The sequence below is a fragment of the Fusarium oxysporum genome, chromosome 6 (genome assembly GCF_000149955.1).
Source record: "Fusarium oxysporum f. sp. lycopersici 4287 chromosome 6, whole genome shotgun sequence".
In the NCBI taxonomy this organism is placed as follows: Eukaryota; Fungi; Ascomycota; class Sordariomycetes; order Hypocreales; family Nectriaceae; genus Fusarium; species Fusarium oxysporum.
This window is the reverse complement of record NC_030991.1, coordinates 4013645-4040365: the sequence shown is the minus strand read 5'-3', so window position 1 is coordinate 4040365 and position 26721 is coordinate 4013645. Positions and strand designations below refer to the sequence as shown.

General features: G+C 45.7%; 6 protein-coding genes across 6 annotated transcripts; 2 read left to right on the top strand and 4 right to left on the bottom strand.

Annotated features, from left to right (window-relative positions):
* Nucleotides 1-8862: 8862 nt before the first annotated feature.
* Nucleotides 8863-9918, bottom strand: FOXG_21414 (uncharacterized protein; the record flags this gene model as incomplete). The annotated part of the gene is made up of 2 exons (XM_018401749.1): nucleotides 8863-9362; nucleotides 9603-9918. 2 exons carry the CDS (start codon nucleotides 9916-9918, stop codon nucleotides 8863-8865), a joined length of 816 nt encoding a protein of 271 aa, XP_018253680.1.
* A 4362-nt stretch (nucleotides 9919-14280) lies between these two features.
* Nucleotides 14281-15213, top strand: FOXG_14101 (uncharacterized protein; the record flags this gene model as incomplete). The annotated part of the gene is made up of 2 exons (XM_018394164.1): nucleotides 14281-14458; nucleotides 14540-15213. The coding sequence occupies 2 exons, from the start codon at nucleotides 14281-14283 to the stop codon at nucleotides 15211-15213; spliced, it is 852 nt and encodes a 283-aa protein (XP_018253679.1).
* Nucleotides 15214-18628: 3415 nt separating this feature from the next.
* FOXG_21413 (uncharacterized protein) lies at nucleotides 18629-18985 on the bottom strand (the record flags this gene model as incomplete). The annotated part of the gene is made up of 1 exon (XM_018401748.1): nucleotides 18629-18985. One exon carries the CDS (start codon nucleotides 18983-18985, stop codon nucleotides 18629-18631), a length of 357 nt encoding a protein of 118 aa, XP_018253678.1.
* Nucleotides 18986-19443: 458 nt separating this feature from the next.
* On the bottom strand, nucleotides 19444-19882 carry FOXG_14100 (uncharacterized protein; the record flags this gene model as incomplete). Its single annotated transcript, XM_018394163.1, has 3 exons — nucleotides 19444-19484; nucleotides 19573-19723; nucleotides 19775-19882. 3 exons carry the CDS (start codon nucleotides 19880-19882, stop codon nucleotides 19444-19446), a joined length of 300 nt encoding a protein of 99 aa, XP_018253677.1.
* Nucleotides 19883-21677: 1795 nt separating this feature from the next.
* Nucleotides 21678-22133, top strand: FOXG_21412 (uncharacterized protein; the record flags this gene model as incomplete). Its single annotated transcript, XM_018401747.1, has 1 exon — nucleotides 21678-22133. The coding sequence occupies one exon, from the start codon at nucleotides 21678-21680 to the stop codon at nucleotides 22131-22133; it is 456 nt and encodes a 151-aa protein (XP_018253676.1).
* A 1026-nt stretch (nucleotides 22134-23159) lies between these two features.
* FOXG_21411 (uncharacterized protein) lies at nucleotides 23160-24840 on the bottom strand. Its single transcript, XM_018401746.1, has 2 exons — nucleotides 23897-24840; nucleotides 23160-23830 (listed from the first exon to the last, which is right to left on the bottom strand). The coding sequence occupies exons 1-2, from the start codon at nucleotides 24547-24549 to the stop codon at nucleotides 23425-23427; spliced, it is 1059 nt and encodes a 352-aa protein (XP_018253675.1). The 5' UTR covers nucleotides 24550-24840; the 3' UTR covers nucleotides 23160-23424.
* Nucleotides 24841-26721: the final 1881 nt, after the last annotated feature.

Sequence of the window (26721 nt, the reverse complement as noted above, 5' to 3'; positions counted from 1 at the left end):
CTCTCCTACGCTCGGAGCATCCGCCAACACTACGATCAATGCAGCAAGATCTCATTGATGAAAACAGGTCATCAGATGATGATGACAGTCATGGTACTGCCTCCACGTACTGGGCTCACAGTAAAAAGACTGGAAGGAAGGGCCCGGCCGCAAGAAAGCAAGAGGCAAGTGGCCGGAGGAGAGGATCTTCAAAGAACCAGCGAGCCGCGAACAAGTCTAGCCAGGAAACCAATCATCGAGTCGGCAAGAACAAGGAACATACCTGCACGAACTGCAAGAAGAGAGGACATCATGAAAATGATTGTTGGTTCGCCCATAAGGATAAGCGACCCGACTGGGCAGTCCGTCTCGCCAAGGAACTCATGGAGCATGATCTTCAACGCGACAGCACCAAGAATCTCCATATCAAGGAATCAAATCACATGACAGTTGAGCGATCTTTTCTGATTCTTGAAGACAGCGTCTCAGACGAGCTACCTATGGACAATACAGAGACGTGTAAAGTCTCCCTTGATAACATCTCTTCAACCGCAGAATGGCTGTTCGACACAGGTTCATCAGTCCACATCTGCAACGACCAAAGCCTATTCACAGAACTGCAGCCTGCAACCCGAACGGTCCTCGTTACGGGCGGTGGGAAGGTGTACCCATTCGGTAAGGGGACAGTCAAAATTTGCTTCATAAACAAATGGGGTGAGCAGGTCACAATTAACCTCAAAGACACGCTGTTCATCCCTGAGTTTCCGGTAAATGTCATGTCAGGACTCAGGCTATACAAGAACGGCGGCTGGATAGACGGGAACGACATGTACGACCCAACAGGAGATGTCTTTGGTCTCCTCCGCATAGGAAGGGACGGTCTGTACGTGAACACTGAGGTCGGAAAGACTACTGTTTCAAACCAGGCCGTCTCGGAACTCCAGCCAGAACCATGCAATCATCACACTGCTTCATCAAACCAATGCCTGAATGTCGACCTTTGGCACCGAAGACTCGGCCATGTTAACGCATATCAGGTGTCACAGACTGCCAAAATGACCAGAGGAATGTACTGTGACGGCCACCACGACCATCAGCCTTTCAATTACTGCCTCGCCTGCGACATCGCAAAGGCCCTACGATGGACTCCGCGAAATAAACGGAAACGAGCCTCCAGGGCCGGGTTCATTCATGTTGACACCTTCAAAGTCAATCCACCGGGCATTAGAGGCGAACGATGGGGAATGATTGCCACAGATGACAGGCATAGAATGAGATGGGCCTACACGTTCACGAGGAAGGGGATGGCTTCGGAACTTCTAGGCCAGCTCATCTCCAAGATACGAACTCAGTATGGCATCCGAGTGTACGCAATCCAAATGGATGGCGGCTCTGAGCTCTATGGTGCGTCTCTCAAAAACCTCGAGTACACTCACGGCGTCAAGATCATCAAGACGACACCATATACTCCTGAATTTAACGGAGTTGCTGAGCGCTCTAACCGCATCATCTTTGACAAAGTCAGAGCAACCATGGAATCGGAAAGAATCCCGATAGAGCTCTGGCCATTGGTCCTGGAAGATATGGTGCGCAAGACAAACGTGACAGCCACCAGGGCAATTGATGGCCTCACTCCCATGGAAAGCTTTCTCAACGAGGCCTTCCCCGGACAAGACAACAAGCCGGATCTGTCCGGAGAACGAATCTGCGGCTCACAAGTCACGATACACATACCGCAGGAACGAAGATTGAGATCACACAAGTTTGGCCCAAGAGGAGAGGCTGGAATCTACCTATGCATGGAAGGTTCACAGATCTACACCTGCTGGGTGCCCTCTCGCAGGAAGGGACATCAGATCGTCCGTTCTGCAAATGTACAATTCTACGAAAAGGTTGGGGAGACAGAACTCCTGACCGAAACTGAGCATGATGTTGAGCCGGAAATCCGCAAGAACGGAGCTCCCATCTCAAGCCGGCCACAGTCCGTCACGGAGCAGACAAAGACTCCAAGGCCACAAAGGTCTGAAGTGAACAATCTTCAGCATGCTGAGGTGCATAATCCTCAGCATGGACAGACGACAACATCCATGACATCAGCTAAGCTGCCCGATCTCCGAAAAGAGGTGATCACTGAGCCCAAAACAATGACTGAAGCGCTTCAAGGTCCGCAAAGGGAGCATTGGCTCAGAGCAATACACAGTGAGCTGCGCAGTCTCCTCACGAAAGGAACTTGGCGCATGCTGGACCGCAACCAAGCTCACAATAGGCCACTTACCGTCAAATGGGTATTCAAGGTCAAGAAAAACGAGGACGGCAACCTCGACAAGTTCAAGGCGCGGCTGGTGGTCAGAGGCTTTGAACAACAGTTCGGCTTTGACTACAACCAGACCTTTGCCTCTGTTGCCAAAGCGGCGACTTGGAGAATCCTCCTCACCGTTGCTGCCTGTCTTGACTGGGAGATTGAGCAGATGGACGTGTCGACGGCGTTCCTGGAAGGGGACCTCGAGGAAGAAGTCTTCATCGAAATGCCGGAAGGGCTTGTAGAGTATTTCGACCAACACCCAGAAGACCGTCCGCCAGGATTCTCAACCGAGAAGATCTGCAAACTGATCAAATCCCTCTATGGACTCAAACAGGCGCCTCGGCAATGGCAAAAGAAGCTGAAGGAGGCCTTGGAATCCCTTGACTTTCGACAAGTAACGTCTGACACGGCCGTATATCACAATCCCACAACGGGAGTGATCATCATCACATATGTGGATGACTTCCTCATCATGGGCAGCAACAAGGAAGCAATCCAAGGGTACAAAGCCCGCCTGGGAGAGATCTTCACAATGACTGATCTCGGTCCCGCCAGCCATTTTCTTGGAGTAAGAATAACCCGAGACAGGAACTCAAGGCTGATCTACCTTTCCCAGGATGCATATTTTACCAGAATACTGAAGAAATTCGGCTTAGAGGATTGTCGACCGGTCAAGACCCCGATGGAGCGAAATTCACTCTCGACACTGCAACCAAGAGACAATGGCGACTCGGCTTCTCCAGAAGAACGAGAAGACTATAGCTCGAAAACCGGCTCGCTGATGTATGGAATGACCCAAACCAGACCCGATTTAGCTTTCCTACTCTCGGTACTCTCAAGATACATGTCGAATCCATCACCAACACATTCACGAATGATCAAAAGAGGTCTCCGCTATCTACAGCAGACAAGAGACCACGGCCTGGTGCTTGGGGGCGTCAAGAAAGATCCTGAATCCGCTTGGAGCATCACAGCTTGGGCCGACTCGGATTGGAAAGGCGACACTGTTACGGGAAGATCGACGTTTGGATGGCTTGTTCAACTTGAAGGATCTACAGTCTCATGGAGGGCCAAACGGCACGAAACAGTGGCACTATCGACTACCGAGGCTGAATATACAGCACTCTCCCAGTGTGCCAGAGAATTGGCCTGGACTAGGAACCTCTTCTCTGAACTGCTCCTTCCGCTACATATGCCTATCCCACTGAACGGCGACAACCAGGGTTCCCTAAAGCTATGCAGAAACCCTGAGCTTCACCAACGGACAAAGCACATTCCGTTAACCGAGCACCATATCCGAGAAGAAGTTGAAGCCGGGAATATTGATGTGCAATACGTCAGCACACATGAGCAGGTAGCAGACGGACTCACTAAACCATTGAACGCCGTCAGCCACGGTCACTTTCTAGAAGCAATTCGAGTCAGTGCATGTCCGATCGAGGAAGCAGGTCGTATTATTTGGAGTACTGAAGTCCACGATGACTCTGTGCCCTGAAGACAAGGTGGATGGGGGCGTGTTGGAAAATCCGGGAATCCCCTTCCCTTCAGGATTCAGACTGTTAGTCTGAAAGTCCTAGATTTAAAGTTCAAAGTCCTAGATACAATCATCTAGAGATATAAACCCGAGAATAACTCTCAGCTCAATAATGAACAACCAAGTTTCATAAAAATACATTTTCACCCAGCACTACTGCGCAATATAAACAACAGTAAAAGCAGAACGAATGCTTCTTTGCAAGATCGCTTCGGGGGACGAACTGGCACCAGCTTGGAGTAAGTAGAATATGAGTTATGTTATTATAATTAAATCTATGGGGAAGTATCCTATAACTAATCATAATGAATACATGTCCTTAGATAAGACTGTATAAGGATAGTGAATTAGCTAATAATATACTTTCGTTATGTTAAAATTATTTGCCTTATATAACTGCCTTTTTAATATGAAAGTACTTATAGGTATATATTAATAATAAATCTTATATAGGCTGTTGACATTGGCTTTAAGTAATAATTAATAATACTATATTAAGTGTGAGCATATCAACAACCTACACAACAGACTAATCCTTTATCCGGTTGGGTCATGCAGGGTAGACAAGGCCCAAGGTTCCTTGGTCAGTGTCTACTTACCTCATATCTCTATTGTGTCGTAAGTTGAGCTCGCATTTATCCTTAACCCGACTCTACTGGGCAATCCGCCCCTAAACAGAACAGGGAAGGATAAGTAATCTAAAGCAATTAAGCCGAGTCCCTAAAACGATGCTTTCAAACTTAAGTTTCCTTGGACCAGAGGCTCAGATACATCATGATAAGAGACAGTCGGTATAAGACAGAGCGCCGCGCGTAGCATATTGTACTGTACTATATTGCATAGTCTACTCCAAAATTCCTCACCCCTTGTGAACGACGTAATGTATGGGCAATATTGTCGGCATGTTAGGGGTTCGGCTGACTGATGAGGGATCGAAATCGCAATCGCTCATGTCTTTATATTGAGCAAAGTATCCAAGTCTGTAAAGAGTCCTTTCAACATTCAGATCGGAAACACGACAGCATAGATCCATCTAGGGCAGCCTCTGACCTGCCGGGGCCAGGGGCTTGAGTTGTTACAGAGAGGTCTTGCATGCTTATTCAGCAAGCCATAATTTTTATTTACTGTAAGATACGAGAAGTACTTTGCATAATATCAGCCTATGAGAAAAGCACAATGCTAATCCTGGCAGTATGATTCGCATAGTGGTTAGGCATGGGCTCGGTACCTTATGTCTTTTCATAATCGCAGCGAGTTTGGCATTGGTATCCTCTAATCACAGCGACGTCAAAGTTAATGTACCTATATGTAATAGCAACGGATGGTGAAAAGATTAAGGAGGCTAAGATGGTGGTATAGCTGCTAAGCCTGATGGTATTGATGATTCTCGTGGCAGCTCGTACATGTTGGTAACATATTAAATCTAAATTGATTTCAACAACGTATAACGTAACATTGACCTGAGGAGGTAAGCGCATGAACTGCGAAATCTCGCCTCCTTCCGCCTGGAGGGTCGTGTTGTGGTGATACATGCCTAGGCGGCTCTATTGGGCTCGGTGTATCCGCCATACCAATATCTCGAGAGCTGTCAGAGCTAGAGAACCATTGTAGAAGTCAGTAGCATAGATGTTAGTCTATTTAGGGACTATGAGTCGATAAATTTCGTACTTAGCGAAAGTAATTTCACTTAGTTACTAGCGGGTCTACTTTACTTGCAGTGATGGAGGGCATAGTTGCTTCATAGCCAGGATGTACATGTTGACGCCAAGCTAGACATATCCTTACGATGACTATTCGTGGTATGCAAATATGACGCCCTATTGAGGCAAGTCACTATTATGACTGGTTGTGACTCATTTTCCTCCCCTGAGTCTGGCGGTTGATTTATGACCCGACTGAATCCGCATTCGAATCCCGGAGGAAGGTCTTTTAGTTCGTGTTTCTTCCAACAACATGTGTTGATCAGATCACTGTACATGGTTATTGGAACCAGTAAGCTTACATCATGCGCAAGCTCGTGATGTGAATGCGATTCTGCCAGTAAGGTTGGCCGGATGTTACGTTTGCCAAGTGACTGGTGCATCAAGCCCAATGTGAAAACATATACAGAATCGAAGTTATGCGTTAATGTGATAGTTTCCGCGTTTCTTTTGTAATTCAACCACAAGCCGTCACCTGGAACCCTCCGAAGAAGGAAGGTGGTACAGGGATTTCGGTCCTGCTGATCATTGCATCCATAGTCGGCGAGAAGGTAGTCGATGTCCTGTAGCATCTCTGCCATGGGATCTCGTGACCTAATAGCTGGCTTTCGTCTAAGGCTTGCGCTAGCACGCGGTAAAGGAGGCGGAGGGAGGCCTCTTTGGCTGCCCTTAGTTACAGCAAGTGCTTCCGTTCTGGGTTTGAGTGGATTGGCTCGGCCTGGTTCAATGTATGATGGCGGCGGGAACATTGCCTTGCAAAAGCCATGGCCTTCGCCCGTTGGCGGCAAAGCACCTTTGAAAAGATTGAAGTGCATGACCATAGTGTGAGGGCAATTACTTTGAACGCGGTATTTTCATAAACCTTGTCAATGCATCTTATATAGAATCGGCACCTCTCGCTATCGTGCTTGGCTATATTGGGGCGCAATATCCAAGCTTGGTCACTCTAAGAATAGGAAGATTATAGTGTGACAGTCTTGCCCTTACGCATATGCGTCGCTACTCCTACCGATTGTGAGATTCTGATTATAAGCCGACATGTATTACTGCAGCTACTAGTACGGTGCTAACCAGGGACTGTGAGACGAAACAAAGAGGTGAGTATTTAAAAATCCGCAACTTTTAATCGTATGAACTTGGAAACTACGTCAATCAATTTAGAGTAGCGACGATGTGTTTATTATATGAAGGAATAATATAAAATAAAAATACATACCTATTAATGTCTGGTACTGGATGATTCAGTTATAAGAATACTATCACAAGCCATATTTGTAATATGTTGATGATAGTACAGGTCATAAGGGCTCCTAATGCTGAATCCCGCCACATGCTAGATATCTTCGCCAGAGGTGTTTAAGATGTAGAAGATTAGAACATGCTGCTGTCGGTCCAAATGGACCATCCACTCACAGAAGCACATGATTCAATATTTGGAGCTATCGTGGCTTATACTAATAACGGTTGGATCTGATGAACCATGATTAATCGCAGTGACTGAGTTATGGGGCGCGCCAACAGAGGCCGAGGCACCCCTAGCTGTTGTCAGCTGTAGCAGATGTGTTACCCGGGGTTATATGGGGTCCGGTCGGCTGCTTGCAGCAAACTCTGTGGGTTACTTACAGAGGGGTGATTGAAATGGAGAGCTATAATTGGTCCAGGCTGAATAAAGCCCGATTTTCCCTGCCCATCAGGTTGAACGGTATAATTATGGATAGCCAATGAAATGTGTTGTGGTCAAGATGTGAGGGAGGTTAGGATCCCTGTAGTTAGCACAGGTAGCTAATAACAACCCTATTCACAAGAGGCGTTTGTCATACAGTCTTGTTTATCTCTAAAAGAGGGTTAAAACATTATATGACCCTTCTATTTTGGGAAAAGAAGATTGTTTAGCCAAAATGCCCTGACAATTACCCGACGGTTTAACAGTAACCGACCCATTATCTCAGCGCTAGTAGTGGGAAGGGTCTGGTCTACCTACTTGCACAGCCCATCAAGGCAGGGCCATGCATGTGTAAGACGTGAACCGGCACCTACCGTACGAAAACTTCTATCCTACCGGCTGAATTTTTCATAGCTATCTGCAAAGTCAGAACAAGGTTACTTCCGACATCAGTTCAAGGGGTGTGTTTCACAGCTTGCAGAAGATGCCCCACTTAAAATTATTCGAGCTAAATTATCTAACGATTCATCTTACGCTGGTATGCTTAATGACTTTTCATAATTAACTAGAAAGAGTTTGTTGTAACGTGGCCAAGAACTGACTCCCCTTTGACTACTAAGCATGGTTGGTAGATCTCTGTACATCGCCGAATTACTTGACTTGACTCTGAAGGTAGGGAACGCACCACTTTTCTAACAATGTTGCAGTACTAACATGTAAATAATTGATTAAAGAAACAGGTCCTTTATATTTCATGGTTGATATAGGTGGAACTAAGTTTTCATTTTAACCAAAGTAATTGCCCAATTGACATTCTTCTTACCACCGTCATCCGATTTCTGTCAGAGGTTCTCGTACCATGCCTTCCCCTTTATCGGCAGATGTTTGTGATTGTGGCATGGCCTGGGTCCAGCCATTGGTTGCTTGCTTCTTCTGTTGCAATTCTTTCCCGCCTCAGCGTTTCTACATTTAAGGAGCGGGCCATATTCATGGCCGCTTTTCGTGCCGCAGTGGGGACATGTCCAGGTAATATCGGGTATGGTGCACATGTTTGTTGCTGGTTGAGTGTATAACACGGTATGCACACTATAGAGCTTTTTGAAGGGTTGACAAGGTAGATGGAAGTTGTTTGGGTATAAAGATATGTGAAAATAGGATATATTGAACAAAGGCGTTGACCTATAGGTAATATGGGTTATCCGCTTTGATGTATGTGGAGGACACTGAGCATCTGGTTAAGGGGCAAGTCGGGCCAGGTGGTGCCCTCCTTATGTTTTTTTATCTTACACTTCAATTGCGGCTTTGCCTAATAACGATCCGTCCTGCACACCCCACAGGAACAGCCTCTCTTAAAGAGATGGTAAAATATACTTAAAGTAATTATAGCGGTTAAGAGTGGCCTTGAGACCGAGAGTGGATATTTAGTCTATATAGGTTCTTCTAGAAAGCTGTATCAGAGGCCCATCTCGGATGGCAACGAAAATGTCTCACAATTGGTATTGGTCAACAATACGACGTCCATTTATAGCATCCGAGCTTCCGCCTCCTATGTTACTGCTATGATCACGCCGGATCTTAAAATGGTAGACTGTCTTTGCTAATGTTAGACTCATCTCAAGATAAGCCAGATTCTTCCCAACACATCCCCGGGGACCTGCAGAGAAAGTCATGAATGCACTTTCAGCTAAATAGATACTCTCAGGAGAATCACTACACTCATCCTTCTCATCGACAATCTACCGTTCAGGACGAAACTCGAATGGCTCAGGATACATATCAGGATCGTGATGCATGCAGTAGGATACAATGCTGGCCTTCGTGCCCTCCGGGATATATCTCCCGCCAACAACAATGCCACCTGTTGCACCTCTGGAGCAATATCAGTCGGAACAGGAGGACTCATGCGCATTGTCCCTTGAATGAAAGCTCGAAGATATTGGCTAGAATGAAGGGCAGCGCCACCCTGGATGCCGCCTACACTGGAAAAGGCAGCTCTCGATTCCTTCGCATGCTTCTCTTGTGCATGAGGGTTTCGCGTTAGGTAGAAGAAAGCAGCAGCGAGACCTATGGCAGACGTGTCAGAGCCGGCGATGATGAGAGACCCACTCTCATTGAAGACTTCTTCGTTGCTACATCCCTTTCCAGTTTCCAGGTCCAGGGCCAGGATGAGATATTGGAAAAGGCCTTTCTACTCTCAGTATCTGATTTACATCGTGCTTGCATCTCATCTTCGATTTGAGCTCTCTTAGTAAAGCATTCCTCAACAAATGTTTACCACTTGCTCATTGCTGGAGGTGCTGCTGCTGCGAGAAGATAGTCCAAGCCTCGAGGTTTAAGTCATGCCCAGAGGGAAGTACAAGGGGAGTAGCCAATCTAAACATCATGAATTAGCAGGAGCCTCACCCATGATATCCCATAACTTACTGGATGAATAGTGGACGTAAAGACTAATCGCTGGGATGTGCCGTAGCTCTCTATCACGTTCTTTCGTACCAAAGGATTCACCGAAAAATAAATCCCCCAGAGTATCAAAGACAAGTCGATCAGCCCATCGAGCCATGTGCAATGAGCAGGACCATTGCCTCTTTCGAATTTCCTCTTTGAGTAACTCAATCCATCGATCGATGTTGGAATGAATGAAGGGTTCAGTGGAGCGCAGTGCCTTATCGGAGAAGGCATGGTTCATGGCGCGCCTCTTTCGAGCATGTGTTGCGTTGTCGATACTAATCCAAGTCGTCATAACGTGGACATTACAATGGTATACTTTGTAGCATACCGCCTCTTTGACATTCGCCTTATTATTGTAGATTGTTTTAAGGCCACTAGGAGTATTTATCAAGACACTATTCGGGGTGATGCGAAAGGTTAGGCTTGAAAGAGCATGTATTAGTACTAGAGGAGATAGTTTAGAAAGGACATATAGTATTTACCATAGTTCATAGTATTTACCATATTTCATAGTATTTACCATATTTCATATATGCCAATCCTATCTAGAAGTGTAGCAATATCCTGGAACGCTGAGATCCATGACCAAAAGGGGCCTGGATACTTAGATAGTGGGTGCAAGTAGAGTCTGTACCACACAATTGCTGCACTATAAATAGTTGATACAAAGACAGTTCCTGACAGAATCATCTGTAGGGAAGAGTCAGTTATCATCGCGGTCATGATGGCTAGGGCATGCGAGGTGGGTTCTGGTCATTTTCTTCGCTCAAGCGAGCAAGACCTCGTGGGAGGAGTCGAGGAAGGCTTTTTGGTGAGATGTCATGTACGCAACAGGTTCATCAGGCCTTTAGGACGCTGCACGGCACTCCAAACGGATGATGTACGATTTTCTCGGGTCTTCATCATTTGCTTGTTGGGCAGCTTCTTTTGTCTTTGGAAGCATTACGGTGAGATCGCTTTCGAACATCTCATCTGTTTCAACGCCTCCGAAACGTTGGTCTGTCAGACGATCTGTTATCTTGTCTCGAAGAGTCTGTAAAGAGGAACTTGTTTTCATGGTGGACATGTGTTGCCAAGAAGCTTGCTCTGCTTCCTTCGGAACTTTTTAGCACACAATGTCCTCTTCTCTGGCAAGGCGAGCTCAGATAATGTCGAAGCAATTCCCCCCCCTCTCCGCCCCAGGTGTCTTTTGAAGCCCGTAGACAGAGGCATGGTGTTCTGCCAGTATGTTCAAGATGGAGGGAGTTCCGGGCGATGGTTGAGAAGGCCAGACGGATGCCCACAGTGCATAGGAGGTAAACAGGACCTCCGTCATTCCAAGGAAAGGGCTAATGTAAGAAAAACATTTTTTGACAAGAATGAGCGGGTGAGGTGAATCCCTGTAGGGAAAGACACAGTAGCTCGAGCCTCAGGAGCCCTAATAACTGCTAACCTAGTAGATAGACAGCAGAAATCTGACAGCCACCTTTGTTCCCCAGCGTCATTTTCTAGGTCAGCTGCCGTTAAAACGGAAGCTTCTACAATCATTGAACTAGCACCTAACCATAGTGAATATTAACTCATTTATTCTACTTTCCATACTAGAAATTGCGCTTATGTATGATTGCTAATGCTGATATAATAACTATCCGACTGCCTATAGTCTCTAAGTTATTGAACACGATATTGTGAGTTGTTGTTTGTATCTTAAGGTCCGATCCATTACCAAGGTTAAGGTGGCCTTAGTAGCTTATAACGTGGCTGCACAACTACTAATTTAAGGATTTAAAGAAGAAAACATCTTAATTTGAAGCAAAGGCTATAAATAAAAATAATTATTATTAACTATACAAAAGAGCCCTCTTTTTATCTCCCATGTATAAAAACAAGTATATATCCCTGAATACTTGTATTGTTAGAACTCATATTACTATAGGCACAATGGGTGCCCGATTTTTGCAAGAGACTTTTCGCCGTGAAAGGGCTTTCGAATTCTTTATGGGGGAAAGCGAAAAAGCCATTAACAATTTATCTAACGACTTAGGGTGTAATGAAAATGAATTTCATGGCATCCATACCCTTTGGAAAGATTCATTTATTCATAATGGCCCTGAGTATTCTCAATACCACAAAACCTTACGTCGGCTCCACGGTCTAGGCTTACTGATAGTTTGTTTTTCAACGTTGCTACAAGGGGATCATGAGATAGAGGAAAGTGCATTAAACCATGAAACACGAACAATCCCCATAGTCTACTTTCTTATACCAAGAGGCGAACAGTCAGATAGGTTTATCGACAAGTTAGAGTCCAATACGAAGCTCGATGTCTGTGTTTGGGATACAAAGGATCAATTTACAGCTAGTTCTTCGGTTGGACTATCAAACAAGAACGTGAAAGGAAAGAATTTTGAATGGTGTATAGACAAATTTTGGGACGACACGGATCCAAGCTGGCATCGGACTCCAGTGGAGCCCTTCTCATATGACCCTAAAGAGGATAAGAGGGTAAAAGAGTTTTTGGAAAACGACAATCCCTACTTCTGTGTAGTAGGCATGAAGATCAACTGGAACGACTATCTGGAAAGAGACCCTCGTATGTTTCTGAAGAAGATCAAAGAGTTCGATCTGGTGGGGCATATAGAGCAGGCGAAGAAGCGGAGTAAAGACCAATGGTATTTATAAAATCCCAGTTAGGAGAAGGTGAGGCCAGCTAATAAGTAAAATAGGTCCAAACTACACCATTTTACCAATGTTTTATGTTTTAGTGCCTTATCTTAAGGCCTAATTCCAGACTCCTACCAACCAGTAATCAGGGCAGTAGGTAAGGGGTATACTATCTTATAAAAATCGTGTAATAGCAGCTTCTAATGAAGGAACAAATAGAAAGAATATTAAATCAATACGTTATATTTTATAATATTTACAGGATATGTTAAGTAACATACTCCATAGCACAGCAAAAGGGGCACTAATTATATGATTACCTTAAACGATGAACATCATTCATTCCTTGATCTATATGGATAGCTTAAGGAAGGCGACGGAAAGTGGGAAGACAACAAGTTCCAGCTGGAATGGCACCGGGCCATAGTTCGTACCTTTGATTCTCCGTGTCCCGGGAGTCACTTTGGACGAATATGGATATAGGTCAAAGAAGGTGCTTCTCGTCACCCTGTGGAGTATTTGGCTGGCAATTAGCCCATTGACTTAGCGGCCATTTTTTAACCCAGGTTCAACACCTTGGCTAATCTCTGTGATCCTCTCGACGCAGACATAGACCTTTTAACTTTTAAAGTCAACTGATGGGTAGCTGTCGCTATACGTATACGTTCTCTGTTGCCATTGGGGAGGTCAGTTGTATAGGTTAGCTGAAATTGTGGATGGCTTAAATATTGAACATCTCGAAGATACTAATCTGGAGCAGAGCGTGCCTGTAAACGCCCTGGGAACATGATTTCATATGATTTTCCAGCTAACATGGATTCCCATTTCACCTTGGCATGAAATAAAAAGATGAGTTACATGTAAGAATGACATAGTCACCGCCCTTGCTATGATCTGTTAGCACTGGATCGACCATAAACTTTCGGAAATGAGTAGCGCTCCTGTAATTTGCAGCACCATCTCTTACTCAACCTCGTGAGTTTATCCAGCAGATCCATTCACTTTGCTAAATATGTGGATTCGCAACATCAGCTAGTACCCAATTGTCATCACGTAGCGGAAATATGTCCTAGAGCAGCTTGGCGCTCTTTCTGAGTCCCTCAGATTACTTTCATACCAGGTAGTAGCCAGTTCTACCAATAAGCCGAGTTCACATGCTAAGGTAAATGCTGGCACTGACTTCTTAGGCCAAGCCAAGTAGTGCCGATGGGGTACCGCGCTAAAGCAGTGAGCAAGATGAATGCAAATAAGTTCCGACTTCTTGAGACCCACAGGCGTCGGTTAAAACGCTTTTTCCCGGACCTCACAAAGGAGGGACAGAATTGCCATATATACATGTAGGCTTACTATTTCAAAAGTTAAACTTCAACTGATCTTTCATTGTTAGGAGCTGAAGACCAAAAGCCTGTTCTCAAATTGTCACAAAGAGACCACAAAAATGCCGCTTCCAAGTCGAAAAGTTACCTTCCGGTCACTTGCCAACAGGCTCCGCACGGAATATGAAAACAATTGGCCTTTCCAGACAGAGCTGTCAGTGTACTTGGGTGAGATTGCCTTATGGCGCAGGTAGCTGAATAGATCATAAGTATTAGAGGTGTCAGTCAAAGGCAGCAGCCTCCTCTGAGACCTCGTTGGCGACGGCTTGTTTCCCAGTTTTAACATAAGCATATAGCATAGACCCACTGGGCCATCGAAACTGCTATAAAGAGACCGGCATGGTTCTCAAAACGGAGGTTGTAGCGCATATTACCTTGTTGAGCTGGCGCGCTTTGCATTGACTGAGCATCATACTTGTTTATTGCAATCCGCAATGATAGGTGTCGCCCGATTACTCACATCAAGATGCCTTAAGTGGGCGACAGTTACATCTTTCATTTTTTCTATTGTTCTCGTTACCCACCTACTACATCCTTTCAAGCCTTTCGCAGATCAGATGGTGATAAATACCAATTGGTCCCGTTTTGCGTATGCACAGTATGTGACCAATAGCGAGTACCTGTGCAATTCGGTCATGCTGTTCGAGGCTTTGCAACACCTTCGCAGTCGCGCGGATCGCGTGATGATATATCCCTCCCACATGCTAGATTCAGATCACAAATCCAGCAATGCTCGGTTGCTTGCAAAAGCTCGCGACAAGTACGATGTCAAGCTTGTTCCTATTACGGTTCGACATAAGGATAATACGGATCGTAAGTGATCATATTGAGAGCCTCAGGCTAGACGTGTTATCGGTCCAGGGCAAAACTGACCTTTGCTACCCACGGATCCAGCTACGTGGGCTGATTCTCTTACCAAGCTCCTTCTTTTTAACCAGACTCAATATAGTCGTATTCTCTGTATTGACTCTGACTCTGTTCTCTTGGAATCTATGGATGAATTATTTTTTCTGCCGTCTATACCAGTAGCTATGCCTCGGGCTTACTGGCTGTTCCCAATGAAGGAGATCCTTTCCACTATGCTCATGCTTATTGAGCCTTCCGAGGTAGAGTTTGCCCGCATCATGAGCGAGATGGATGCGGCATCCAGTAACGACTATGATATGGAGATTATTAACTCTTTGTATCGCAACAACGCCATGGTCCTCCCGCATCGTCGTTACGCCCTGTTGACGGGCGAATTTCGCAGCGAGAGCCATGCCAAGTATCTGGGCTCCGAAATAGAGCCCTGGGACCCTGCCAGAGCGTATAGCGAGGCTAAGCTTGTCCACTTTTCCGATTGGCCGTTGCCTAAGCCATGGCTGCATATAGATGAAGAGCTTCGCCTAGAACTGCAGCCTAATTGTACAAATACAACAGGTGACGTCGTAGACTGCACAGCAAGAATAATTTGGAATTCTTTCTATACAGACTTCCAAATGAAACGCAAGGTATTACTGCAGGACTTCTACATAAAACACATATGCTTCAACGCTAACAAGACCACAGGAAATCTGCAGCTGAACTAGGATCTTTCATATCTGGTGTGAATAGGGTGATTCTCAATATGAGCCCTAACTACCAAAGGGTATCCGTCAAATTAGGCTAGTCACGACGTTCATGTCGACTATCCGTTATTAGTAAAACTAAAACACATCCGCTATCATACCTGTGATGTCACATACTTTAATGAAAAGCAGCAGCGATAGAAATAGAGAGTCTTGAGTTACCTTGTGATTCGGCATTCTGCTGTTTGTCCTTTCTTTTAAAAACTTGGTCACTTGTTAGCTGTAACACATACCATCCACAACCCCTCTTTCGGCATAACCCCTCTTTCGGCAAGCAAAATAAAAAAGCCACCACCAAAAATCAACAACTTCACTTACACAGAATTTGACCGAATTGATAGAAATCCGTGAAATTTTTCGTTTCATAAATCATAAATAGGGTTTATCTATTGTACTCTGGTTTTTTTCGCCACCCGCCGCGACCGCCTGGGTGGTTGGTGGGGTATGTTTTCCTCTCTGACTTCGATGACAGAACCAGCCTCCGATTCTGACTCTTGCTCGCTTGAAGAGACAAATTCCACCCCAACAGGCATATGACGAGTCGCCCCTTCTGGTATGCACTCTTTACTAGCTAGAGTCTCTCCAAGAGTCATGAAACGTTTGTTAGGATTCGGCACCGCCTTCCTCTTCTTCCCTCTTTTCAGCCGAGCCAATTCTTCCTCTAGGCTGGCAATCCTCTGCGTATGCGCCGCTACTGTCTGCTGGTGAGCTTCAAAGCCCTTGGCTATTACGTTGTATCGTCTCCGTGTCTTTGGTGTTTTGTTCAGTCCAAGGTCACGAATTTGACGGCTCGTCTGTGGCGTATCGTCCGAGCCAAGATACAGCCTTGGTTCAGGAGTCACTCTTGGGCTGCCATTTGGCCTATCTTGTTGGATTTCTGGGTGCCGTAACGCTTTCGCACGTGAAATTGGCCAGTTTCCAGTGACCCTCCAGCCAGACAGTATGTTCTTCTTGGTCATTCCAACTCGGCGAGCCTTGGCGTAGGCCCTGATGAAATTGACCTTGTCCATTGGAGCGGAATCAGTCAACGAAGCGAACTTTTCCAACTCTCGTCGATATGCAGCTTTCGACGCATTAAATACTCCATTGTCCAGTGGCTGGAGTCCATGAGAGCAGTGTGCTGGTAGATAGCAGCAATAAACGTTGTTTAAAAAGCACGTGGCCATCCATTCATCCTTCCATCACTCAGCACTGATCTTGAGGTGGGGAAAATAGAGAACATACTGTTGCATGGCTTCCATGGCCATCTAAAATGATCAGTCTCGCATCAGAGTCGTCGGCAGGCGTAGTCTGGGGCAGATAGACTCTTTCAAGCCATTCAATGCCTATGTGGTCATCAGTCCACCCGTTGGGCGATGTTATATAATACCAGTCTGCTATCTGCTTGAACTCATCAAGAAACCACTGTTTCTGGAGTTGTTTCCCCTTGAATATTATGCCAGGAGTCAAAGCGCGGCCGTCAGCAGTGATAGCTTCGATGAATGAAGTCCAATTCCGAGTTTGTGGTCCCTTGAGAAACGCCTTGCGCTTCGGGTCTGCGCTTCCAACAACCAGGCTATCTAGACCTGAACCCAGAGGGTTAGTCGGCCAAAATTCAAGAATTGACAAGGAATAGAGGTGAATGCTTGCCGAAACCAGTCATAATACCCCCCTCATCAACGTTGACGGTGTTTTCAGGCTTGATCCAACCATATTGGCCCTCCCGGATATCAAAGTACCAGTGAACCGCTCTAGGTGTGAAAGAGTCGAACCTCTTGGCTTCTTGACGTCTACCCATCTTGGTCTTTAGGTCTGCACGGCGATTGATAAACTTGGCCACCCAGTTGCGTCCTAAGTTGGGACGTTCGCCCTGCTGCCTCAACAAGCCCATGACACAAGCGCGGATCTGACTGTGGGACGGAGCATAGCCCAAGGACTCCTGACGGAGAATCCAGAGAGTCAGCCTATCCTCTTGGCTTTTGGACAAGCGTCGATGAGGGTGGATCTGCTCTTTCACGGCCCCGCGGCCGTTAAGTCTGTCTATTAGAGTGCTCCGAGGTACTCCCCGTCTATGAGCGGCTTGAGGGGGCGAAAAGCCATTATCAGTAACATCCAATATAGCGTCTGCCATGTCTTCCTCTGTATATTTCCATCGAAGTCTCGATCTAGGCATTTTTTTGTCGTTGTCGCAGAAAAATGCCAAAAAACAGAGAAAAGAGCGGTGAGGAAATTGATGATTGAATTAACACTATTTCCATAGCACGGTATGCATACATCGCATACCCCGCACAGCCTTAGAGGGCTACAATCGTTAACTCCAATCATTTATATAATCAGCAAAGGCATTATCCTCCAAGTAGCTATTTATTTTGGCCAATATTTGTGTAAGTGAAGTTGATGAGTTTTGGTGAAGCTTTTTTTATTTTGCTTGCCGAAAGAGGGGTTATGCCGAAAGAGGGGTTGTGGATGGTAGTTGTAACGGTTGCACAAGCCGTTAAACCACAGGGCAAAAGATCGGGCCATAATCGCTATGCAAGCAATCATGGATGTGCTACAGCTGCCTTATAGAAGTCTTACAGCGCTGTTACGGGCACGAATCGTAACAGCAGTAGATTCATTTCTTTTGATACAAACTAGATAACAGTTTTTAACACTATGAATCATTTTTCTTAATTTCAGGTTCTATGAAACTGTCTTTAAGCATTCAGGATTATACTTAGATATTTTCCAAAATGCGAGTAACTAAATGGCTTATATTTAGTTTCTCCTCCAGGTTTATGGTACTACTGAGCCCATAAGCTAGGCAGGTCTAATGATGATGTCTACCCTACAGCCGAGTGGATCTCCCATGTAAAGCAGGGAGGATACGACAACTATCGGTTTTGGGTTGATAAATCCAACGTACTACTGTAGGTTATACAAACATAAGGCATGATAAACAATTAATATGCGTTTTACCACCAGCGTGAAACAATTTGGTACATGTTATAATGTACTGTAATGGTTCTGCTATAGGCCTAATCCTCGGCCTGACCTTTTTCGCCAGCGAGGTAAGAACCTCAATATACCTTATCAGTGTCAGTTTCGAAACAGGTAAGAGAGAGAGACAAAGAAAGAAACAAAATCTATACAAAAGAGACGTGCAGAAGATAGGGACGGTAGGAGAGTCGCGAGTGCTTCCTTGGTCGTCGATGCCTAATAACGAGGGTATATCTTTCCAAAGAACGAGCTGTCCTTGGCAAGGTCGACGAATTTGGTGGAATCTCTCCCTATTGCTAGATTGATTGCTGCATTCGGTGACGAGGTCAGCCTCACCCGTTGACGCGGTGGTACTGTTCTGCAGTAGAAGATGTGATCCGGTGCCTTGCGTCGGCCGCATGAGCAGACCAGGCGTGCGTCATTTTGGTTGAACCTCTCGTGATACACGGCGAAGTCCCCGTGGAGGGACCTCGCTGCCAGCAAGTGGTGTAAGGCTGCGCGCGGGAGCGACAGCTCCGACGGGCAGCCTGTGGTCGCCTTGAGGTTGAGTCTCTTGTACTGGTCGGGAGCGGACGTGGACCACCATGCCTCGAATGCTTCTTTCGGTTTCTGTCTTGCGATTCTTCGTAGGTGAGCCAGCGTCGGTTGAGCATCTTCGGGCTCGGGCAGTGCTGATGCTGCTTTTACCAGTATGTCGGCCTGTTCGTTGCCGGGGACACCGGAGTGTCCTGGCACCCAAAGCACCTGGACGGCTCCATGCGCAGACGATGGCCATGAATGTTGTTATTTAGGTCTGGGGTAGCCAAGTTGTTGAGCTCTGCTCCACCAACGTAAAGCTAGCTGCGAGGATTACAGCGAAGGAACAAACCAGTCGATGAAAAGGTTTATGACGAACTTCAAATTTAAGGATCTCCAAAACACGGTCCCTCTTTTAGTGAAAGAGGATTTTACAGGGGTACAAGCCGATGAGAGGCAGTGAGTTTCCTCTTTACTGAAAACGGGATGGACCATAAGGATGTAGGACATAATTAAAATATATATAATTTTATATTGATCATTCCGCAATTTAAAACTGGTACCGACGTCGCTTATCGAATGGTACAAGGTAATCTATACCTTGAATAACCTCAGGGTCACCGAAGACTTCTGCTGTTGGACGATCCAACCTAAAATACGACAACTTGTCAGAAAAGAAAGCAACTCGTTCAATACCCTCCGGTGCGAATGCGGCCTTTACATGCCGCCTGGATTGAAGTTGACAAGAACGAGCTTCTCTACGTCGAAGGAAAGAAAAGAGTTCAGAGACAAGGACGCTCTCTCCTCCGAAATCGAGCGCAAAGAAAGCTCTTACAAGTCTCGCACCACCAGGCTTGTCCTGACTGTCCATGAAGCTTGCCAGCTTGATCTTGCGGGTCCGCAGCGCTCCTAGGCCAAGCCAATCCTCGCTATAGCAAGACTCGAACATGTCTCTCCAAAGACCATGCAGATCCATGCAAGTCACTTCCTCCGTCACCTGAAAAGGCACGTAAACAACAGCAAAAGGTGTCCATCTTCCAAGCCGTACCATCGAGTCAAGGATGGATACATCATAGGAAACCCAAGTCTCATGCTCGTCCAGATCGCATTGCCGACCATCATTCTGCTCCTCACGAGCAAGACTTGAAGAATCCATTGCTTCCGACTTCCCGGCTACAGAAACCGAATGGAACAAGAAGGAGGTTCGATCCCTATCTCACGCTGCTATGTACCGTATCAGCATACAACGAAGACAACTTCCAGCCTGCGTTGCTTACGTCTACGACGAAGACAAGGACCCATATGAGCCCAAACGTCGGTTTGTACCAAGCGCTGCCACCTCACGGTATTCACGGAGAAGGACTCTACTGAGTCACAATGCTAAAACACTCACTGCCTGGTTCGTGACTTAGCCATACGGCTGCAGCTATGTCCTGGTTCCAACCTGAACACAAAGGTCGAGTACCGATAATGTCAAGTTCGCCTAAAGGGCGACCAAAGGCCAAGCCAACATGAGGGACGAGTTCACCAGAACATTGTTTCGCTCCACGAAGAAGGGCGAGGACCACTTTTGAAGTCTCCTTCCACGTGTCGGTGGATACCACACAAAGGTTGTCCCTCTCGTGATTCGTTGCTATCCAAGCAACTAACTAAATGGGTCCCTTCAATTTCCCATTCCGTCCACTCAAATGCGCTGAATGCTATTCGCTTTCCTACTGGTGCCTCAGGCCACTTCTACGTTCGTGGTCCGTTGCTGTTATCTTAAAATGCGGGCGCCTTTTCCGCTGATCTGTGGTTCGCACATTGGTGAATGAGGCTCTGCACCACGATAAATCGTTGTGAGGGCGAGCCAATTTCCATATGTGGGCGCTTGAGCTATGTTCCACTCTTCGCATATTGAGGGGTAAACAGCTCAGCTTTCCCATTTTCCACGTTGTACACTGTTTGCCACCATTCACCGCCACTATTTACCACCAGTATGGAGCTCAGCTGGACCTCACTACTATCAGCAGATATCGCTCGCAATCCCCTGTGGAATTCCAATTGCGTCTATCATCGTCTCACGATGCTAATACTCTGCGGTGAATAGACAGCTAGGCTTTATAGCACTTCTGGACAAGATCATTCACTTTTATGACCAAAGGGAGCAACAAGAAAACACATCTTGAAAGAGCTTTTGGCATTCTGTTTTGAGGCCCTACCTTCTTGCGTCAATCGCGACAAGGGGTCCACTTCGCGTCATACTGGTCCATGTCGCATTCGATTACTCTCGCGCTTTTATGCTTCTCTGACAAAGTCAATAGACTAGGTTAGCAAATTATTAGTAAAGCGAGAACGAGTTTCCAGCCGCCAACTGAGTTTGTTTAGATAGTCTTGCTGGGTGCCAGCGGAATCCGATGAGGCAACCCGAAACACGCTCTATAAATTAGGGTTATCGCTTGCAAGATTTGGATGAATTTCATTGTTGGCTGTTTGCCCACGTCACACCTTTACCATGCATGCTTGGTGCACATTCCGATTGCCTGATGACTAGCTTGAACGGACTCCCGCATATGCGACATGTGCACCAGAACCAAAATCACGATCGCTAATGATTTGAAGACCTTCCTGCTGAGCACCCTCCAACTACCAGTATATCATAATAATACTGACCATACAATCTTCCATTTTCCTTTATCCAACCCTCATTGTCGCCAATCGGTCAAGTCATTACATTCAAGTACAACCCAAGCGTGGCAATAGACCCCAATGTCTAAGCCGTTCGAGCCGAGAGTCGGCACTCCATTCAAACCCCCCAATCTTTTCAACCATACTTGAACGATTCCGTAAAGGCTATTCCAAGATATCTTTTCCGTGTTTCAGATCCCTCATCGTATGGCATAACGAGTCGGGCCGAGGTATGCTCATCAGCCGCCCAAGCCACGATTATAGAGGCTGTTGATCTCTACAAGATGCCGACCGAGGAGGCCGCCCAAGCTCTCAGTGGCCACCTGTGGTGGAATTGTACTCCTTCTGGCCCAGGCGCATGCAATCTCATGTCGTGGACCAGCTCTCTTCTTATCGCCCTCCAGTACGGTGTCTATCGACATAGAAGTCTACAGACCCCTCACGAGATGTCTGATATCAAAATTCTAATGGTCGACACTAGACAGTTTGATCGCCACGCCTTCGCTCGTGATCTGCAGATCCTTGCTGCTTTCAAGGAAGTCTCTGGGGAGCATAAATTAGGCAAACTCTATGAATGGCGCAATGGTGATCTACTTTCTGGAGAATATCTCTCTCAGGGAAAACTTGTCATTGATCCCATGAGATCTTGTCAGGTTTCTTTGGAAGACCTCGTGACCCGAGGTCTCTTCAGTGTTGGAAAATCCGGGAATCCCCCTTATCTTCAGGATTCAGACTGTTAGTCTGAAAGTCCTAGATTTAAAGCTCAAAGTCCTAGATGAAACTATCTAGAGATATAAACCCGAGAAGAGCTCTATATCTCAATAATGAACAATCAAGTTCCATAAAATATATATTCACCCAGCACTACTGCGCAATATAAACAACATCATCACCCCTGTGTGCCTGGGTTCGAATATAAGAAATTTTGATCGTGCACTTTCCTCACTCTACCAGTCACTAGGATGCAGGAACCGAAGCCGATATTAGGTGGGAACCTGGGGCACAGTTCCTATCTATCGACATTTATAAGGACTGCGATCATATCGCCAAATTGGGTCTCTTGCCGATTGCATTATGACCTGCAACATTGCCCCTTGCATGAACACATGGCAATTATCTGGACAGGGATATAGAGCCTTACCACCATAATCCATATAATTGCGATGTTGCTATTGGTAAACCTCTAGTGCAACGTTCAGGAGACCCATATTCTGGGTCTCAGAGCTCACGGCGTGGTTCTTCAGCTGCAACATGGCTAAACCTACAAATATGAACCGTGCCATGTAAGCCAGAGCTGTCTTCCATCAGAAGCACAAGAGCTTGATTACGGCTCCATGGCGAAAGAGTATCGTTCAACCAACTGACGCTACCACAAGCTGGGCTACAAATGTGACAGAACCCGCCGGCCTCATTAAATGCATCTTTTGTGCTGGTGCTGGAGTCCCTGACTGCTGCAATACATCCAATACAAGGGATCTCAGTCGAATATGAGAACTGGAGACTCTAGCTTCACTGCCATGTTACAGATGTTTACCATGCCTAACAGTATACTGTAGTTATGGAATTGTTTCATTCTCTTCGACATCATGGCCATGAGCCTGATGGTCACAGAGCTTTGGATGAAGATAGTTAGGGTCGCCAGAGTAGTTAATACATTATGGCAAAAGTGGGCGACTGATAAGAATAAGAGTCAATCGAGCAGGGCAAAATTTTCATTGCATATATACTGACGTGTGGTGTCTACCTTGACGATATCATGCAGCATATGCAACAAATGGAGGTATATTGTAACATCGTCACGCATTTCGTCTCGTGTGCTCAAAATGTCTAGGATATTACCCTATCAGATGCTTCCTTGATCGATATGCCTTTAAAGTCCTTGATCGGACTCTCTTTGTACATTAATAAATTGTCACTTACAATTCCTCCCATAGCTGTTTCACTGTCGACCTCGGTTCCGACATCACTCATTCATCTTTAAGACTACTTCAAAAGAAAATCAGCTCATAGCTATATACAGTATGCTTCTCATTAAGAGTGAGCCGCAATGCCAACCAAAAGAATATCCGTAATTGATTTTATCAGCCCAAATAGGATAAATAGAAATATGACCGTGACGGAACACCATCTAGTCCACCATAAAGTCTGATCACGATCATCATACCACAGTCTTTGAATGTTCCAACTTTGTTGATTGTTAGAAATACTGAGAAGACATGAGAGATTATGATGCCAGGTAGGAAAGTCTTTATAGAATCGACTAATATGTGAGTTCGGATCGTGTCCTGTGAGCGATCCCTGCCATTCCTCAATAGGCCAGCGATTCTGAAGCCAGTCAAGGTAATCCTGACCGTCGTATTTGCCTTCGATTACCGGAAAAAATAACAGGAGTGATCGCTGTGTTTCCCTTAGGAATTCCAAGGAAAAGAAATTGCCACTGTTTTCAAAATTAGCGTCTTTGTTTTCGCAGTATGCAACCATGAAATATCAGACCCAGACTCACAGGATTGCTGATGCCTCCATATACTTAAGGACTTCGATGTGCCGAAATAACATAAGAGTTCCGCTTTGGTAAGTCAGATGTTCATTCAGATAGTCAGTCCAACCGACTCTCACGTTGGCCTTTCTCTTCAGATCAATAACATTGAACCATGATGGTAACTCATGTTGCATACTCCACTCTCTCAACGGTGGCCCAATTTGTAGTGTACGTAGCGTCTCTTGAAAGCTTTGGGTAACTTGCATCTGCAGTTGGAATGGTGAAGGATGCGAGGGGTTTTGGAACTCGATCCTAACCATAAATACTAATCTGATGACAAGGACGATTACGTCCTCGAGCACTTCGGGCTCTAAGTTAAACGGGGATAATCTGTTTTGAACCAAGGCTTGTAGGTCTGGCCTGGGTTTATCGGAATTCTCATAGATAATACGGTGAACATCGAAAACATGTTTAAAGCAAAGCTGAGAGTATGCCCGATTGTCGACTCTAGATTCTCTTTTGCGTTCTGTTTCAAGGAACTCAAAGTAGCTCGACAATGTGAACATGTCCAACTCTCTGGAAGGCCTCCATATAGTCTGGATAAATGCTTCACTCTCGCTCGTTGATAGTGGAGCCGAAGCTTGGTAAAATTGTTTTAGATTTAGCACCTCGCCCATGATGACTGTAGAGGCGCTAGGAAAGAAAGAATCATAAAAAAAGATGTCGTAACAAAGCCTTTTTGCAAACTTTATGATAGTAGTGATCGAAATCGGCCGCCTGATGGGTGCGTAAGAGCGAATGAGGTATTTAAGAGTACCGCTGCTGCCTAAAAGTTTAGGGGACCAATGCGGGAAGTGGAGACAGATTGACAGTGCGAGTCATGAGTGCTGTCGCTTCGAAGAGGTTAGCCTTGTCGTCGACCCCCGGGTATTACAACCAATTAGAATCTATTAGTGGATACATGGGGCATTTATTCAGCCAATCTCATGTGTTTTACCCCCCTGAGGGGCAGGCTTCCGAAAACACGGGTTACCCTATATTCCGGGATGAGTCTTTCCATTCCAGTGTCAATATCTTGGTGGCTACCTAGTTTGCCCCTTATGAATATAAAACTATCAATTTGAACTTTTTACTGGGAATGGAAGGGCTTATAAGTCTGTGTTTCCAAAACCCTGAATATAAATTTATTGCCAGAGCTAAACGATAGAAAATATCGGACATTGCGAAAAACCATTTCGCTGTACTATGTTAATAAATATGAAAGAATTATCATTCGATTTTGTCACCCTGAGATCCTCTTGGTAGTCTCTGGTGTATTAATGCTTGCTAAAAAAGTCCTGTAAACTTCTGCCGCAGAGACTTATGCTATTATCTCGAGCCCTGTGATTTATACTAAATAATTCGAGAGCGTTTCAGTATAGCCAGAAAAACAGCGATGTTTTGGCCATCCATATCCGAGGATTTCGCAGTTATTGGCTTATGAATTATTTGAACTAAATGCTGACAGGCTGTCATCCTAGGCGAGGCAAACTCGTCCATTGGTCTAATATGAAATACGCCTTACATTACGATTCAAGCCAGGCAGTGAAGTAGCGCTTACGGGTCATATTGGCTGACTTGGAAAAGGCCGCTTGCTCAGCGGAATGTGAGTACTAAGAGGTTTGACATTTTGCTCAATTTCTTGACGCGAAAAGGTTTATACAAGGTCCAGTTGCGTCGGTTAGCTGTCACGTCCTTTCCTGGACTTTACACAAGAGGGCCACATTTGCCCTGGAACTACATCTAGACTTCCTACCGATCTTCATAGTTGGACTTGGCATGGAGTATAAGTGAGTGGGAAATAACGACATTGTGATCAACTAAATTCTTTTCTTTATTGTGAATTGCGCACGTCGTTCTGATTTACACTAGAATTTCATGCAACACCATGAGCAATAACATCGAGCATCAGAAGGCTGTTGATGTTTCTCACAACAATTAAGAGACGGGTTACAACCATTAGCCTCTGCAGCGAAACTGTCGCCGAGACTCTTGCTAGCGCTTGGGAGTATGTCCATGACCAAGCCAAATATTTATTGTACAAATAGAACATATAACCAATCTCAACATCTGTAAGAACATTTACATCGCCTAATATGTTACAGTAGCAGCGCTTATCTTCTCCTATTCTCATACCAAAATATCAGGGTATCATTTGCACGTGGTGAGGAGTATACCTCACCATGCAATAAATATTTACTATCAGCTTAAGGGCGAAGGAAGTGGCTTTCAACGCCACGATTTCTGAACCCCTCATTGCCTGGCGGTGGCTAAATGACAAAAATCGCAGCGAAGTACTTCACGCTACTTGGAACGGTAAAGGTGCCGGGGAATTCACGCTTACTTCGCCTGTGGCCCTGCTGCAGTAGGCGGCGAGAGCGGCCGGGTTCGCGTCATGTTTGCTGGCAGTCATTCTCCATTGCGACGATGGCCAACCGCGAGGTGACGGCCAAGATGGCATATAAACTTCGCTATTAGCAGTAACTATCCTGGACGCAATGGTGTTTGTGTGTTCTCGTATTACTGGAAAGATATGCTTGGAGCAGCATCTGACGACACCATTTCTGACTCCGGCGAGTACACTGCATTGGCTTAGGTGGTTCGCATGAGACGACTTTCCTTTGCCGAAACCTTTAGCCTTGCCTTGTTATCCTTTTTGTCCTTGCCCCACTCGTATTTCCGTTTGCGGTTTCCTTATCGAGATCCTCATGATCGGCGCGAATATGTTTGACGATGTATTGAATCGACTTCGTAAGCGGCGCTTCCTACAGGGCGCAGCACCAACCAGTCAAGATCGGACGAGAGCGACC